General features: G+C 55.0%; 3 protein-coding genes across 3 annotated transcripts; 1 reads left to right on the top strand and 2 right to left on the bottom strand.

Moving 5' to 3' along the window:
* Window positions 1–39: 39 nt before the first annotated feature.
* On the bottom strand, window positions 40–3,580 carry IZUMO1 (izumo sperm-oocyte fusion 1). Its single transcript, XM_021003448.2, is given in 11 exon segments — window positions 40–198; window positions 417–642; window positions 1,023–1,179; window positions 1,485–1,585; window positions 1,675–1,755; window positions 1,951–1,971; window positions 2,428–2,514; window positions 2,604–2,678; window positions 2,845–3,110; window positions 3,112–3,145; window positions 3,547–3,580. Coding segments are annotated over 11 exon segments (1,134 nt in total). The 3' UTR covers window positions 40–146.
* A 1,549-nt stretch (window positions 3,581–5,129) lies between these two features.
* Window positions 5,130–7,748, bottom strand: LOC110219782 (galactoside alpha-(1,2)-fucosyltransferase 1). Its single transcript, XM_021003450.2, has one exon. The coding sequence runs from the start codon at window positions 7,043–7,045 to the stop codon at window positions 5,948–5,950; it is 1,098 nt and encodes a 365-aa protein (XP_020859109.1). The 5' UTR covers window positions 7,046–7,748; the 3' UTR covers window positions 5,130–5,947.
* A 4,837-nt stretch (window positions 7,749–12,585) lies between these two features.
* FGF21 (fibroblast growth factor 21) lies at window positions 12,586–14,558 on the top strand. The gene is made up of 3 exons (XM_021003246.2): window positions 12,586–13,151; window positions 13,244–13,347; window positions 14,149–14,558. The coding sequence occupies exons 1-3, from the start codon at window positions 12,926–12,928 to the stop codon at window positions 14,425–14,427; spliced, it is 609 nt and encodes a 202-aa protein (XP_020858905.1). The 5' UTR covers window positions 12,586–12,925; the 3' UTR covers window positions 14,428–14,558.
* The last annotated feature ends 34 nt before the right edge of the window (window positions 14,559–14,592 follow it).

The raw sequence follows: 14,592 nt of genomic DNA, 5'->3' as shown, positions 1-14,592 counted from the left end.
AGTCCCCTCCTAGACCTGAACTGAGTCACAGACACAAAGGAGGAGGAGACGTTTTTATTGACTGAAGGGTAAGGGTGCCCTGGATCTGCGCATCCCGGGGCCGAAGAATCCTTCCAGGAACATTGGCTGCTGGCATTCCCTTGGCCTTACTTACTCGCCCGGCCCAGGTCTAGGCCCGCCCTGCGGGCGCAATAGAGGCTAGAAGGAAGGCCAGAGAGCGTGAGGCAGCCTGCGGCATCTTGAAACCTTTCCCTCACTAGCCTCCAGGAATCCCTTGCCAGTGGGGCAGCCTGTCAGGCCCTGTCCCTTCGACCCTGTCCCCTCCCCGGTGACGCCGCCCCATAGGGCTCCAGCCCCTCCAGCTCTGGCTTGGCCTGGGTGGTTAACTACCGGGTCTGGCAGCGCCCAGTGCTCACGTCAGCGCCAGACTCCCCAGCACTGCAGCCGCTGCACCAGCGACTAGCCAGATCAGGGTGATGTTGAGGATTCTGGCGGCGTTTTGGCCTGAGTCCGCGAAGACTTCTCCGTGGTCGGTGCACGGGTCGAGCTCAAACTGCGGGCCGAGCTCAGCCTCCAAGCCGGCCTCAGCCTCGAACGGAAATGAAGTCCAAGTCACAATGGACTGTTCTTCTTCCTGGTCAACTGTGGGGGCGAGGCTTGTGACCTTGGAGTCCGCTGACCTGTCGGCGGGGTCCGAGTCGGGGTAGGGGCTAGACTCGGACCCACCACCGGATTCAGGTGGACACTGATCTCAGTCCTCGGACTGGGACCAGGATTCGGCCTTTGACCAGAATCTAAGGACTTGGATTCTTCCTCCTCTTTCGGAGTCACTGCAGAGATGGGTTAGAAGAGGAACCAGACCCCGGCCCCAGCTCACAGGCCCCGCCCTCAGGGGCTAGCAGCTAGTTCTTGGCGCAGGCCCGCCCCCTGCAGCTCGGCGCTCCACTGTACCCCGAAACCCTTCCTGAGGCCCCGCCCGCAAGTGGTAGCGTGTAGATGGGTCTGCGAGAAAGAAGGCTGACCTTTTACGTGGTACGTGATGACTGTGGCTGGGCTGTGCTCGCGAATCGTACCCAAGATGCAACGATAGACACCCGAGTCTTCCAAGGACACCATGGGCTTGGTCAGGGTGGACTCTTGGCTCTGACTTACCAGGATTTCTGAGCCATTTGGCCAGACCTGGCCCCAGCCCCGGGGGATTAACATGCAAGGGTCAGGGCAGCTCCAGAGCCCGGCTGGGATCCACAGGGGCGTAGGGAGGCCGAGGGATCTAGAGTTTACACCGAGGGCCAGGCACGACATAGGACCCGGGAGCACCTAGGTCACAAATGGGGTCATGGGATCCCTGGAGCACACGGGGACCAAGAGGGTTCCACTGCAGTCCTAGGGGGGAAGATCACTTCTAAGGTAGCGCGGGTCCTACGGCTGTCCCTTGGAACCACTCCCGGGTCGGTGGGGCCCCTCAGGTATTTGGGAGTAAATACCCTGTAGAATCTGTAGTCCGTCAGACCTTCGGCTGCTTTATGCCAACTCAGTTCACAGTCCAAGACCAAGTCATCGTTCTCCGTCACCCGCACGCTTTGTGCTGTAGATAGGAGTGACTGTCAGCCTCACGTGAACGACGAGGTCCCACCCCAGCTTCTCACCTCATCCCCAGCTTCCGATCCCGCTCACCCCCGCAATCGTAAGACTTTTGACACGAGTGCACCTGTTTCTCACACCCATGGCACCAGATGAGGGTCTGCAACATGAAGCCTGCGAGGAGCGGCGGGATGGGGAGAGGGCGGGGGAGAGATAAGGGCGAGGAGAGGTCCAGGGGGCTAGGAGGTGTCACCAAATCCCGAGGGGGCAAAGCCACAGGACAGGGCCCTGAGGGACCGCAGAACTGGGGCTGGGAGGGGAGAGGAGAGGAGAGATGGACACGAGGGTACCCGAGGGCCAGGCGCTCACCGCATTTGTTGGGACAAAGACCTGTGGCGAAGAAGAGAAGTAGAGATCCGGGTTTTACCCAAGTGACGGGGGTTTGTGCCTGGGTCCCCGAAAGAGCGGGGGCTGGGGGAACGAAGAGCCTAGTTGGGGGGGGCTGCCTCAGAGGAAGCCTAAAGTTCCCTGAGGGCATTGGAGTCACCAAAGTCACTGAGGGAGTGGGGCTAGGACCCAGAACCTGGAGCCCCTGAAGGAGGCTCAGGTCAAAGGGCACAAGGCTCCCCAGGGAGAGTGTTGCAAAGGTCATAGGGCTCCCCGAGGAGAAGGGGGGAAATTGTGAGGGATTTCTCGAATGAGCTGGGCCCCCTGAGGGTGCGGGAGCAAGCTGTCCTGGGGGCTTGGCAATGGGCTCAGGACTCCCAGTCCGGGCAGGGCAAACGCCACCGGTCTGCCCAAGGGAGGCCAGCCTGGGGAGCTAGGCCCTCCAGGTCTCTTCCTCACTTTCCCTCTGGAACTTCACAGCCAGGCGAATGAACTGCTCCTTCTGCATATGCAATGTCCAGGTGAGCTCCTTCAAGAGGAAATCGTCTGCAGGGAGCAGGGGGCGCATAGTCGGGGAGCTTCCCTGGACTCCCCCTTCTCCGGCCTGATGCCTGGAGCCCCTAGCTACGACCCACCTCTGAGGCTGCTGTCTCTGATTCGCCTTAGCTCTTTCAGGAAGGCCCAGGACGCTTTGCTCAGCGTGGGCTCATCTGTAGAAAGGAGGTTAGGGAGAAATGGGCCTCTGGCGCTCAGCCAAGTTGGCCGAAACCTTTCCTCTAAACACCGCCCCTCCCCGCCCCGTCCCCGCCTCCAGTCCGCGGAGTGTGCTTGCAGGGCAGACAGGCGCCCCGCTAGATCCCGGGGGCTGCTCTTCACCTATGACGCCCTGGTAGGCGTTCTCCTCAACCGGAAGATCGCTAAACTGTTGCATAGTCTCCTCCAGCCGGTTCACTAAAGTCTGCAGAGCTTGGGGGTCCAAGTCCATGTGGCTGGGCAGGTAGTTCTGCTCCAGATCTCGTAGTCCCGCCACCACTGCGGGGTCGCAGAGCAAGCATCCCCACGCTCGGCGCTGGCTCAATGCTAGGGCCAAGACCACGAACCCCAGGGGCAACGCGGAGCGTAGAAGACTGCCCATGCAGGTTAGGGAATCCACCACAAGGCTCCTCTGGGCGTATCCCTAAATGCAATTGTCACAAGCCCTGAGCCAGTGAGTTCCACGCGACCCCCAAACTCTAACTGCCATTGAGACCCCAAAGTGAAGGGTACTTTGCAAATGTAAGGGGACCCTTCGGATGGGAAAAATCTCAAAGCATCCTGAAACTGAAGGGCCTCCAACTGAGGGAGTTCCCCTAAATATAATGGGGACACCTCCTGAGCCTTTGATTATGAAGTGATCCTCAAAGAAGAAAGATTCCAAAGCACAGTAAAATCACTCTGGGGCTGGGGTTTGCCCTGTCTATTTCCACCTGGTTCCTCCCCTCCTCTCCCCCCTTCCCAAAGAGGGACACGTGGGTGGGGGGGAGGGACGGGCTGGGGCGGGGTTAGCCTTGTCGCTTGGCCCAGAAAGCTACCACCCACCTTGCAGATGCGCCGCCTTAACTACATTGCCCATAAGTCACCACGCCTCGGGGACATGGTCGTTCTGTGAGGCCAGCGCTCCCTACGCACTGCTGGGAGCTGTAGTCCCACAGCAAACAGGAAAGCGGGTGGGGTGGGGATCCTAGAACGGTCCCCTTCTCCTCTCTGAGCTCCTGTGGACGATATCTAAGCCCTTATTGGGCTCTGGGAGTGTGAGCCAGGTCAGGAGACTCCCACGTGAACAGTTGCCTTCTCCACGGACCCCAGACGCCCCGCTGCCCCTACCCGTTCTATTGGACATTGATTTGGTGGGCGACCGAGGTGCTAGGCAAGGACTCCCCTGTATGACCTCACAGGGCCGTGGAATCCCGGATTGTGACTGGGAGTCCTGGGAACACCCGAGGGAGTCAAGTTCCAATCTTCTCACGCCCCGCTGCAGCCCGAGTGGGCAGTGCGGCCCCAGGACTACGACTCCCAGCAACCCGTGGGACAGTTGCTTCCTTGGCTGATCGAGCCCCAAACCCAGGGCGCTTCTGGGAGATGCAGTCTGTTTCGCGTAGTGCCTGTATTCCATTAAGAAGAGAGGCATCTGGATGCCAGAGCAGGCGGGCACTGGGGAGGGAGTGCCTGGGTCCCCCAGAGGATAGGCACTAGGCGGGGAGCCCGGGTCCTAGAGCAGGCGGGCACTGGGGATGAGACACGAGGGCCCCAGAACAAGTGGACTCTGGGAAGGGTATGCCTGGGTCCAGGAGAGGACAGGTACTATGGGGATGCGGGTGATGAGGATGGGATCTAGACCCCAAAAAGGAAAAGCCCTTAACTTGCCCACATGGCCAAATCTGTGGTGTAGGCTGAGGCTATAATCTCATCAACTGGTTTTTCATTGTGGCTACACCCAATCTCCCAATTTCCTGTTCCATTGTCTTACCTCGAAAAGGCCCCAGGCTACTTCCCACCTTTAATCCTATCTAGGCTCCATTCTCCCTTGGCCACAAATCCAGATCCCTGGAGTTCTATTACCTCATAGACTACTTGGCCACTCCCAGATCCCTCCCAGATCCCTCCAGTAGTTTTTCTGTATATAAGGTGCATCTTGTCTCCATTAAGATACTTGGATTCTTATAATCTAGCCAATAGCTCACAGGTGCTCAGATTCCTTAAGAGTCTAGCCAATATGGCAGATTTTTAATAAACCTTGTCTTTGGCTTGCATTGAATCGTGATTTTGGGATTCCAGCACCCCTAAACCTCTAGACCTCATCAAGGAGAGTATGAGTCCCAGAGCAGGAGGGCCCCAGGGAGGGTGTGCCTGGACCCCTGAGAGGATGGGCCCTCCAGTAGTGTAGAGAAGACTTTGAGAGTGTGAGTCCCAGTACCTGCAAGGGACTAGGGTTTCCAGTTTTTCTGCCTCTGCATTCTGAAAGTGCTTGTTTCCCGCCTAGACCCTGAACTCCCAATAGCTGCTGGGGCTCAGCCACTTTGGAAAGAGTGAGGATGACAGGTTGGGGCTTCAGGGGAGTATGGTCTTCTGGAACACCCTACCCAACACAATGGGCCCATCCTTCCAAAATAAAGGATAGAAAGTTCTAGAGCCAAGGAATTTTTAATTGGCCTTGTTTTTTTGTAAAAGTGTTCCCTAATATTTAAATCCCTGAGATAAATCCAAGAGGTTGGCCACTCCCTCCTCTCTCCCCCAGGTTTTCTTAGCCCTTATGGAAGAGCCTGAGGCTGGCTTCTGTTCTCTGGTTCCCAGCTTCCTTCCTCTTGAGGCACAGGTGGGGAAACTGAGGCAGTGATAGGGGTTAGAAGGACCTAGGTCTACTCCCAGAGGCTCACTGCTGGTTGCTAGGGCTGTCCAGCCACTACCCATCTCTTCTGGTTTTGGTTCCCTGCCCCCCCCCATAAAAGGGAATGAGAGGCATGGGAGTTTTCAGTTCTTAGGGTTCAGTCCCACAGTCCAGCGCTCTTCCTAGAGGGGTCCTCAAAAAATGTACAGTCTAATATCTTCATTTTACAAATGGGGAAACTGAGGATCAGGACAGGGAAGCCATTCACCAAGGTTACCCAGGGCCAGGATGGGAACCCAGGCCTCCTACAACCCAGTGTTCTTGGAATTAATTTACATTAGCATCCATCCACAGAGAGAAGGGGGTTACCAGGCCTTGGAGTGTCTCCCCTTGTGGAAGGCAGAGCCATCCCAAGGCTCGGGACCAGTGAGCCCTTGTCCATTCCCAAAGGACAGCATTGTGGGCAACTCTAGAACCTGAAGGACATCTCCCCATCCTCGAGCTGAGATCCTAGCTCTCTCACTATTACTGAGTGGTCCTGGGAGAGTTGTGTCTCCTATTGTCTGTAAACATGAAGGCTCCATGGCCGCTAAAATCATTGAAGCCACAGGCAGATCAGTGCAAGAGTGGGGAGAGGTCTGCAGGGATGCCCACCCATTCAGGCAGGAAGGCAGCCTGAGGTTTGAATACATTTAGGAGCTGGGAGTCAGGGAGGGTGTAGTTGGCCAGGTAGATGGTCTTCCCTGCAGCCAGGTAGGCTGCCCAATAGCCAAAGGTGCCGATGGTCATCACCGTGTGGTTGCATTGAGTCAGCAGCGCAAAGTCTGAGCCAGGTGCCACCTCGTCCCCGTCGCCGGCAAACACCACATCGCCCCTTGAGGGATCGATGTTCTCTCGGCACCACTCCATACCATTGCTGGTCACCACAAAAATGGCATCAGGGTAGCGCACCCGGAACCAGGCCAGGGCCTGCTCCAGGTAGGAGCCATCAGCCACCACGCCTCGCCAGTGCTTGGGCATGAGCTCCACATAGTCGCCCCTGCGGACGTGGACCCCCACAAAGGTGAGGCTTCTGCCCTTGCCCCTGCTGTGGCGGACCCAATGCAGGAAAGCCTGCGCATCTTCGTGGACATGGCGGTGCAAGGAGAATTCTCGGTGGATCTCAGCACGAAGGTGGTGGTAGAAGGTCCAGGAACAGGGGAAGCCAGTGAACTGCAGCATGTCCTGGCCACCCAGGTGGGCATACTCCTCTGCCATCCAGTCTTGAAGTGGGTAAAGGCGCCAGGGCATTCGGGCAGCCACCTCTTTGTCTAGTACTGGGAGGGTGACCTTGAAGACTGGGGCTAGGGTGGCATGCATGTCTGGCAGGATGAAGGCCTGCTTCCCATTCAGCTTGGCCAGGGCATAGAGGGTGGCATACTGGCCCATCTGGTTCCCAAAGCGCCCCTCTGGCTGAATAGTCCAGATGCCACTGGGCTCAGGGCTTGCTGCTGGCTTGTGGAGGGCCAGAGAACCACTGGGGCCTTGGGGTGTCCCTGGCAGGCAGAAAAGGGCCACTTTGGTTAAGCCTGGGCATTGCTTGTGGCACAGAGCAGAGAAAACCAGTTTTGGGGAGAAGCTGCCTTTCCAGAGGTGGAGAAAGAAGGACGTAACCGAGAGCAAGGAGGCAGCCAGGAAGGCCCAGCATAGTTGCCGGCGAGAAGGGATCCACATAGTTGTGGAAAGAAGCCAGGAACCTGAATCTGAGATGTTGAGGAGGAGGCAGGGGTACCCAGGGAGAAGGGGTGAGGTGACTGGGAGCAGAGGCTGGAAGAGTTAGGCCCTGGGACTCATCCAACTCACCTGGGCTTCAGGCTGGGGCCACCGTCTTCCTGCAGGGCTGCCCCCTCTTCCCCGGCCTCACTGGGCCTGGCCAATAGAGAGCTACAGGGGGGAAAGGGAGGGAAGGTGGAGTTCCACTTGCCGAGATAGAGCTCCTCTTTCCCTTTGGACTAAGCTCATCCTCTTGTTGCCAGGCAATGACACGACGAGCTCACGGCTGCCTTGCCCAAGCCAGCGCGGTCCCCCCGGGGGCCAGCCCAGAGCACCAGCACCCCGATCTGTGGATGTGTTCGGTCACCCGCATGGGTGGATGCCAGCTCCTGGGTCCCTCAACCCTGGAGACCTATCCTCCAGCTCCAGACAAAGCCCCACGCCAGGGAGGAGGCAGAAGAGGGCAGGGCCAAGACTGGCAGGGACTGGGAGCCCACCCTCCAGCCAAGGTGGGGTGTGACGGGAAAGTGAGGGAACGCCTGCGGGGCGGGGAGGCAGAGAGAACTAGTTTCTCCAGTTCAGCCTGGGAGGGAGGATGAACCAGAACGGATGTCACATGACTACTTTGTCTCTCTTCTGACTTTACCTATTTCAGAAGAGGGGCTGCCACCAGTCCTAGAAGGATCCCGACTTTGGCGTTATCCGTCACTCCTCCCTGTCCCTCATCCCATAGAGCCAGTCGAGGGTCAGTGAGTCAGTCAATAAACACTTAAGGGGTGCCTCCTATTCGCCAAGGCACTGTGAGAAGTGTACCGACCGCCACGATATCTCGGTCACTTACTGCCCTAGTCCAGAAGTCCCTTATCACCTCTCCCTGACCTCCATGCCTTGTCTCCCCCTCTCCAGTCCATCCTCCCCGCACTTGCCTAAGTGACCCCCCTAAAGCCTGGGTTTGAAATTAAAGCAACCTTCGTTTCCTCTCCCCCTCCCCACCCCCGTGTCCCCTCACACCCTGCACATTGGTGACAGAGACAAAGAGCGCAGGGTGAGCTCATTTGACGCACGAGGAGGCTGATGGGGTAAGTGACTTACCCGGGTGATCACGCAGCTAGTCAATGTCTGACTCCCGGCTCAGGACTCCGTGCACCGTGGCGCCCCCTCGCGGCGATCACTGTGGGAAGCCTGGCTCATTCACGCTCTGTCCAATCTTTCTGGAAGTGTCCAGGACCTTTGGTCCAGATATTCCACCGCAAGGCACATACCCCAAGGAGGTCGTTGACACAAAAGAAAGGTCTCTATACGCCAACATACTGATAGCGGTCCTTTTTACAATGGCAAAGAAATGGAAATAAAGTGGATGCCCATTGATTGCGTAAAGGTGGAACAAAGTGGTCCATGAATATGATGCAACACTTTTGTGCGTAAGAATGTAACGGGTCCAGAGGAGCGCGGAAAGACGCCCGACAGGACCTGGCGCCCAGATCCCACCTTCTGCTGGAAGCCTCCCCAAAGCCCCCTTGATTCTAGTGCCTTCCCTTGATCATGATCTCCTATTTATTCCATTTAGAGCTTGCTTCTCATCTGTTTACCTGCTGTCTCTCCCATTGGATTGTAATTTCCTTGCCGACAGGGACTGTCTTGTGTGTGTGTGTGTGTCCTTTTTTTTTTTGTATCACCAGGGCTTTGCACACTGGTTGGCACATAGTGGGTGCTTAGTGTTTATTAATTGTCACTAGAAAGATTGACTGACGCAAAACAATGGAAACCCAACACTAATATTAATACTAATAAAGACCAAGTCTGGCCCCAAAGAAGAGATGGGAGAAGACAACCCCCTACCCATTCCTCTAGGAGCAGAGGAACCATGAGTGTGGAGACCGCATATCATGTCAGATTTTTCTCCCATATGTCATTTGGTTCTGCTTTCTCTGAGTTTTTTTCTCTTCTTTCATATTTTTTAAAAAGTTTTTTTAAACGTCTTTTTATGGGGTGACTCTCTGGGACACAGGACAGAAGGGGAGAAATATAGTCAATATAAAAACAAAAGATAGTGATAATACATAATTTTCTAAGTAATTATTTATTTTTAACATTAATTTTTTAAAATTTTGAGTTCCAAATTCTCTTTCTCTCTCTTTTGGCTAGGCAATGGGGTTAAGTGACTTGCCCAGGGTCACACAGCTGGTAAGTGTTAAGTGTCTGAGACTGGATTTGAACTCAGGTCCTTTGAATCCAGGGCCAGTGCTCTATCCTCTGTGCCACCTAGCTGCCGCATAAATTCTATTTCTCTTGAGAAAGGAATTTATAATTTTCATATTAACCAATGATATGTGTAATGAATATACTAATAATTTAGTTTTCTCAAGGCTGCCTTTCTGGCTTGGGAGCTCACAATGCAGTTTAAACTGATCACTCAAAACCCTGGCAATGCTCACACTTGCTGGACCTTAAGCGAATCAAAGATTGTAGAACCTGTTCCTGTCACAGAACTCTGGTTCTGTACTTTAGGGCAGCTGGTCACAACTCCCAAAGACCTGGCTCCAGAATTGTATTGTGGGACTTATGGGTTTCTTGTGGGAAACCACTAAATGGTTGTTGTATTCTGCTTTCTCTCCCCTCCTTCCCCAGTTGTGATTTAAGAATATAACTTGTGCTTTTACTTCAGCTAGCAGAACATCCCTCACTCTGTAACTGATCAATTAAACTACCTGAGATTACTGGCACTCTCACCTCTAGGGCTGTTTTGTGTTTCTCCCAGCATTCTCAGGTTAGAGAATGGCTCAATGAAAATCCTGTTAACACTCCCAATCTCCCCCACCTGTTGTGAAAGCAAGGAGTCTGATATTAATTATACATGTGAAATCCTGAAAAACATATTTCTATATTAGCCATATTGCAAAAAAAGAAAAATTAAGAAAGTTAAAAGAATTATGCTTCAACTGTATTCAGACTCCATCAGTTCTTTCTCTGGAGGTGGAGAGCATTTTTTTTTCCCATGAGTCCTTTGGAATTCTCTCAGGTCATTGTGTTGCTGACAATAGCTAAGTCATCCACAGCTGATCATCATAAGGTATTGCTGTTACTCTGCACAATGTTCTCCTGGTTCTCCTCACTTCGCTTTGTTCATACCAATCCTCCCAACCTTTGAAACCATTCCCCTCATCATTTCTTGTAGCACAATAGCATTCCATTACATTCATATAACACAACTTGCTCAGCCATTCCCTAGTTGATGGGCATCCTCTCAGTTTCCAATTCTTTGCCACCACAAAAAGGGCTGCTATGAATATTTTTGTAATATGGGTCCCTTTCCCATTTGTATGATCTCTTTGGGATACAGCCCTAGAAGTGCTATTGGCTGGGTCAAAGGGTATGCACATTTTATAGCCCTTTGGGCATAGTTCCAAATTGCTCTTCAGAATGGCTGGATGTTTACAACTCCACCAACAGGACATTAGTGTCCCTATTTCCCCATATCCCTTCCAACAAACAAAATATATTTTTAAAGTGTAGATTTCTGGTTGATTCTAGGGGTCCTCTGTTGACTCTACCTTCAAATGTTATTTCTTTTTAAACTCCTAAAATTTGTTTCCGTGGATGTTTGATCAAGTACATAATTGTTATGACAGCAATAGACACATACCATTTGTCAATAAGTAAATCTCCACATATGTGAAGTTTGTGCTCAGCTCTTTTTCTGAGGAGGGTACAGGACCAAAAAACGTTCCGAGTCCTCATGCCCCGGTGGTTTCCTGCCACCATCCTCCCTCAGGTTCTCAGGGATCCAAGCCTTCCTCTCCCAGGACATTTCCAACCTCCTGTTCCTCAGATCTTGTGACCTCAGGTTGATTCAGGCCTCATTTGTCAGGAACTCTGAGCCGTAAGCGTCCAGGTTCCATCTCACAGGTCCTCAAAGACCCAGAGCGCCCTTCCCCGGGTATCTGACATCTCATCCTTCATACCCTGGGGACCCAGGGATCCAGGCTTCACCCTTGCTAGATACCCAAATGCCTGAGGAGCCCTCTCCTTCAGCTTTCATCCAGACCCTGAGACCTCTGACTGGGGTTTACACTATTTCAACCCTAGACCTTGGGGACCCTAGCTCCACACCCCATTCCACAGGGACCCAGGGATCCGTGTCCCATCTGTCAACCCCCAGCAATCCAAGTACCTAGGACCCTCACCCCTTCAGTTTTGTTTGTTTGTTTTTGGTGAGGCAATAGGGGTTAAGCAACTTGCTCAGGGTCACACAGCTGGTGTCAAGTGTCTGAGGCCAGATTCGAACTCAGGTCCTCCTGATTCCAAGGCCAGAGCTTTATCCACTGTGCCATCTAGCTGCCCCCATTCCTTCAGTTTGTAAAGAACCCGGAGGGTCTAGTCCCTCTAGTGTCTGACTTTCCAGCCTTTCCCCTCCCCACCAAACTGTCAAAGGGACATGGAGATTGAAGACCAGACTCCCTTCTACCAACCCAGCTTGGTGAGTCCCACATGACCTCACCTGCCTCCTCTTGCTCCCAGGCCCTAGCCCTGACCCCGCCCAGAACCCCAGAGTCAAGGGTCAGGCTGGGGATTTTGCTCTTAGGAAAAATACCTGCTGAAAGAAATGTGGCTATTGCATCAGGAGGCCAGGAAGGCCTCCCATGACTGGTCTGTATGCGGCCTTTGTCTGGGCATGGCCAGCAGGGGCCTAGGCTTGAGGCTCTGGACCTTGTGTCAGGCAGACCTTCCCCAGCACCCTACCCTGCCCTTCCCTATAAATGGGCTCCACCAACTGTAACTTATATTTTCTCCCTCCCTCCTCCCTTCTACCCCTAGCCAATAGGCGCCCTGGAGGAACCCAAGTATATACCATCTAATCTAGGCTCAGCTCCCTGGACCCCCAGGCCTAGCTCTTCCTGTACATCTGGGTTCCCACCTTCTCAGCGACCCAGGCATTCAGGCCTCCACCTTCCTGAGAAGCCGGGTATGCAGGCCCCTACCATTTCACGGACACAAATGAACAGGCTCATAACTTCTCAGGGACCCAGAGGTCTAGGCCCCTCCTTCCTAGAGATGGAAGATGTGCCCAGGCCCCCCCCCATTTCTTGGGGAACCCCAGTATCCAGGCCCCCATCTTTTCAAGGATCTTTGAATATAAGCCTCTACTTTCTCAGGTTCAGACATCTGGGCCCCCACCGTATTCCAGCTCCAGGCATTTTGCCCTTGATTTCTTGGGCCTCCCCAAACTTCTTGTGGACCTTGGTGTCTTGGCCCCTCTTCAGACACCTTGTGATTCTCGCCCCACTTTCACAGGGACTGCAACTTTCTGAGGGACTCCAGAATTGAAAGCATCTAAGGCCCCATTCTTAGGACCCCCAGTCTCCAAGGGACTCAGGTGTTTGTACCCCGACAATCCTCTCACATCACCAGGCATCCAAGCTCACAGCAGCATTCTCACTCTGCCCCCCCACCCCAGGTTGCATCATCCATGTGGGGTGGTGACTTCGCCACGGTGGAAGGGCCGCTGCCAGCCAAGTGGGTCATGTTTCATGACGGTAGCAGATGACCAGAGGTGGGCGGAGGGGCCTGGAGACAGGTATAAGCCCCTGTAGAGCGCCCGGAACAGCCACAGGAAATCCAGAGAGAGGAAGGGCAGGAAGCAGAGCCAGCCTCGACCCAGGAGGGCCAGGGGAATTAGACCTTCTGGAAGCCTGCCTCCCAGACTCCCATCCACTCCAGCCTTCCTGCAGCACACAGGCTGCTACTTCCCCAGAAGCCTCTGGGGAACCGAGAGCGCCAGACAGCAGAGCATCTGGGCCCACCGAGGCATTCCTCTCCGTCAGCCTCTTGACTGCTTGAAGGATGGGCCCAAGAAGGAGAGCCAGGGGCTGCCTGGCCCCTCTGCTTTCCCTGCTCCTGGCCTATAGGGGCTGGGGCTACCCTATTCCCGACTCCAGCCCCATGCTCCTGTTTGGGGGTCAGGTCCGCCTGCGCCACCTGTACACAGATGACGGCCAGGACACCGAGGCCCACGTGGAGATGGGGCCCGACGGCGCAGTGCGAGCAGCGGTGGAGAGGAGCCCCGACAGTGAGTGGGGGGTGGGGCTGCGCGCGGGGAAGGAGGCCATTCGCTGGGCTTGATGATGCTGGGTAGTGCTCCTGACTGCTCCCTCCCCCCAGGTCTTCTAGAGCTGAAGGCAGTGAAGCCTGGTGTTATCCGAATCCTGGCGGTCCACAGCTCTCGGTTTCTGTGCATGAGGCCCAGTGGCGAGCTGTACGGAGCGGTGAGGGCATCTCCACAGGCCAGAACCTGCCCTGGTTCCCCATCTCTGCTCCCACTTTGTCTTCCTCTCCATCGCGCCCCCAGTGCCCTGTGTGAATCCCATCTCTCGTCCCCCGGGGGTTCCCACCTCTTTCTAGCTTCAGCCCTTTTCTCAAGCACTTACTACACCCCAGGCACCGGGCTAGCATTGGGAATACAGAGACGAGGCCACCCTCACTCCTGAATCTGAGCCGACTTTCTAGGGGGTGGATTCCCAAAAGATCCCTAGGAATTTCTGGGGGTGACGGGAATGCCCAAGCTGGGCTTTGAGGGACGTTGTGGATTCTAGGATTCTAAGAGTGCATTCCAGGCCCAAGGGCTGCAGATGGAGCCTCATACCCAGGGAAAGGCCAGTGGGCCAGGGAGACTAGAGAGACAACGTTGGGGAATAATGTGAAATGTTTGGAAGCCCTGAAGACACACTGGGCCAGAGGAAGTTGTGAGGTTGAGGTCCTGGGAGTCACTCACTGAACACAGGGTGGACAGGGTCACACCTGCTTTGGGAGATTCATAGCTGTGGCTTGTTGGGGAGCGGTGGTGGCCGTGGAAGCTCACTGTCCGGTGCCTTCTCCCCCACTTTCCCCAATCATCCTTGCCCCTCCTAGGTCCTTATCAGCCTCAGTCCCCATGTCCTTGCCCTCTGTCTCATTCCATTTCAGCCCAGGTCTCCCCTACACTAAGTGTTCCCATGCAGTGGGGGCTGGGAAGGCTCACGGTGGGCATTGCCTCTGACTGACCCTAAGATGCCTCCTTGCCCCTACAGGTACAATATGACCCTTCTGCCTGCAACTTTCGGGAACATCTGCTGGGGGATGGCTATAATGTGTATGAATCGGAGGCTCATGGGCGGACCCTCCGTCTGTCCCCCCAGGCCTCTCTGGGCCAACCTGGCCCTTCCCGCTTCCTGCCACTTCCCGGTGCCCAGCTGCCTGGCACCGAGCCACCCTGGGGAGAGGGCCCCGAGCCCCCGGACGTGGGCTCGGCAGACCCACTGAGCATGGTGGGGGGTGCGCAGGGCCGCAGCCCCAGCTACTCCTCGTGAGCCCAGCCAGCCCCCACCCCACTTGGCTCAGGCAGGCCCTAGCCGCTATTTATTCTGAGGGCTGGGCACCTCAAGTCTTATTTATGCCTTTTCTAGCTCGTCTTCTGAGCAATAAAGCAGCAAGAACACCAGCACATGGTGTGGTGGCATCTTTTGGGGTGGGCA

The sequence above is a fragment of the Phascolarctos cinereus genome, unplaced genomic scaffold, assembly GCF_003287225.1.
Source record: "Phascolarctos cinereus isolate Bilbo 61053 unplaced genomic scaffold, phaCin_HiC Scaffold_726;HRSCAF=1367, whole genome shotgun sequence".
NCBI classification, from domain to species: Eukaryota; Metazoa; Chordata; class Mammalia; order Diprotodontia; family Phascolarctidae; genus Phascolarctos; species Phascolarctos cinereus.
The sequence above is the reverse complement of the archived record's forward strand: the minus strand, read 5'-3'. Positions and strand labels throughout refer to the sequence as shown.

What these genes read in the sequence shown, in the direction of transcription:
- LOC110219782 (XM_021003450.2), bottom strand. Translation starts at nt 7,045, where the DNA reads ATGTGGATCCCTTCTCGCCGGCAACTATGCTGGGCCTTCCTGGCTGCC.
- FGF21 (XM_021003246.2), top strand. Translation starts at nt 12,926, where the DNA reads ATGGGCCCAAGAAGGAGAGCCAGGGGCTGCCTGGCCCCTCTGCTTTCC. An exon ending in GGTGGAGAGGAGCCCCGACA is followed by an intron (nt 13,152 to 13,243) that starts GTGAGTGGGGGG and finishes CCCTCCCCCCAG; the next exon opens with GTCTTCTAGAGCTGAAGGCA. An exon ending in GTGGCGAGCTGTACGGAGCG is followed by an intron (nt 13,348 to 14,148) that starts GTGAGGGCATCT and finishes TTGCCCCTACAG; the next exon opens with GTACAATATGACCCTTCTGC.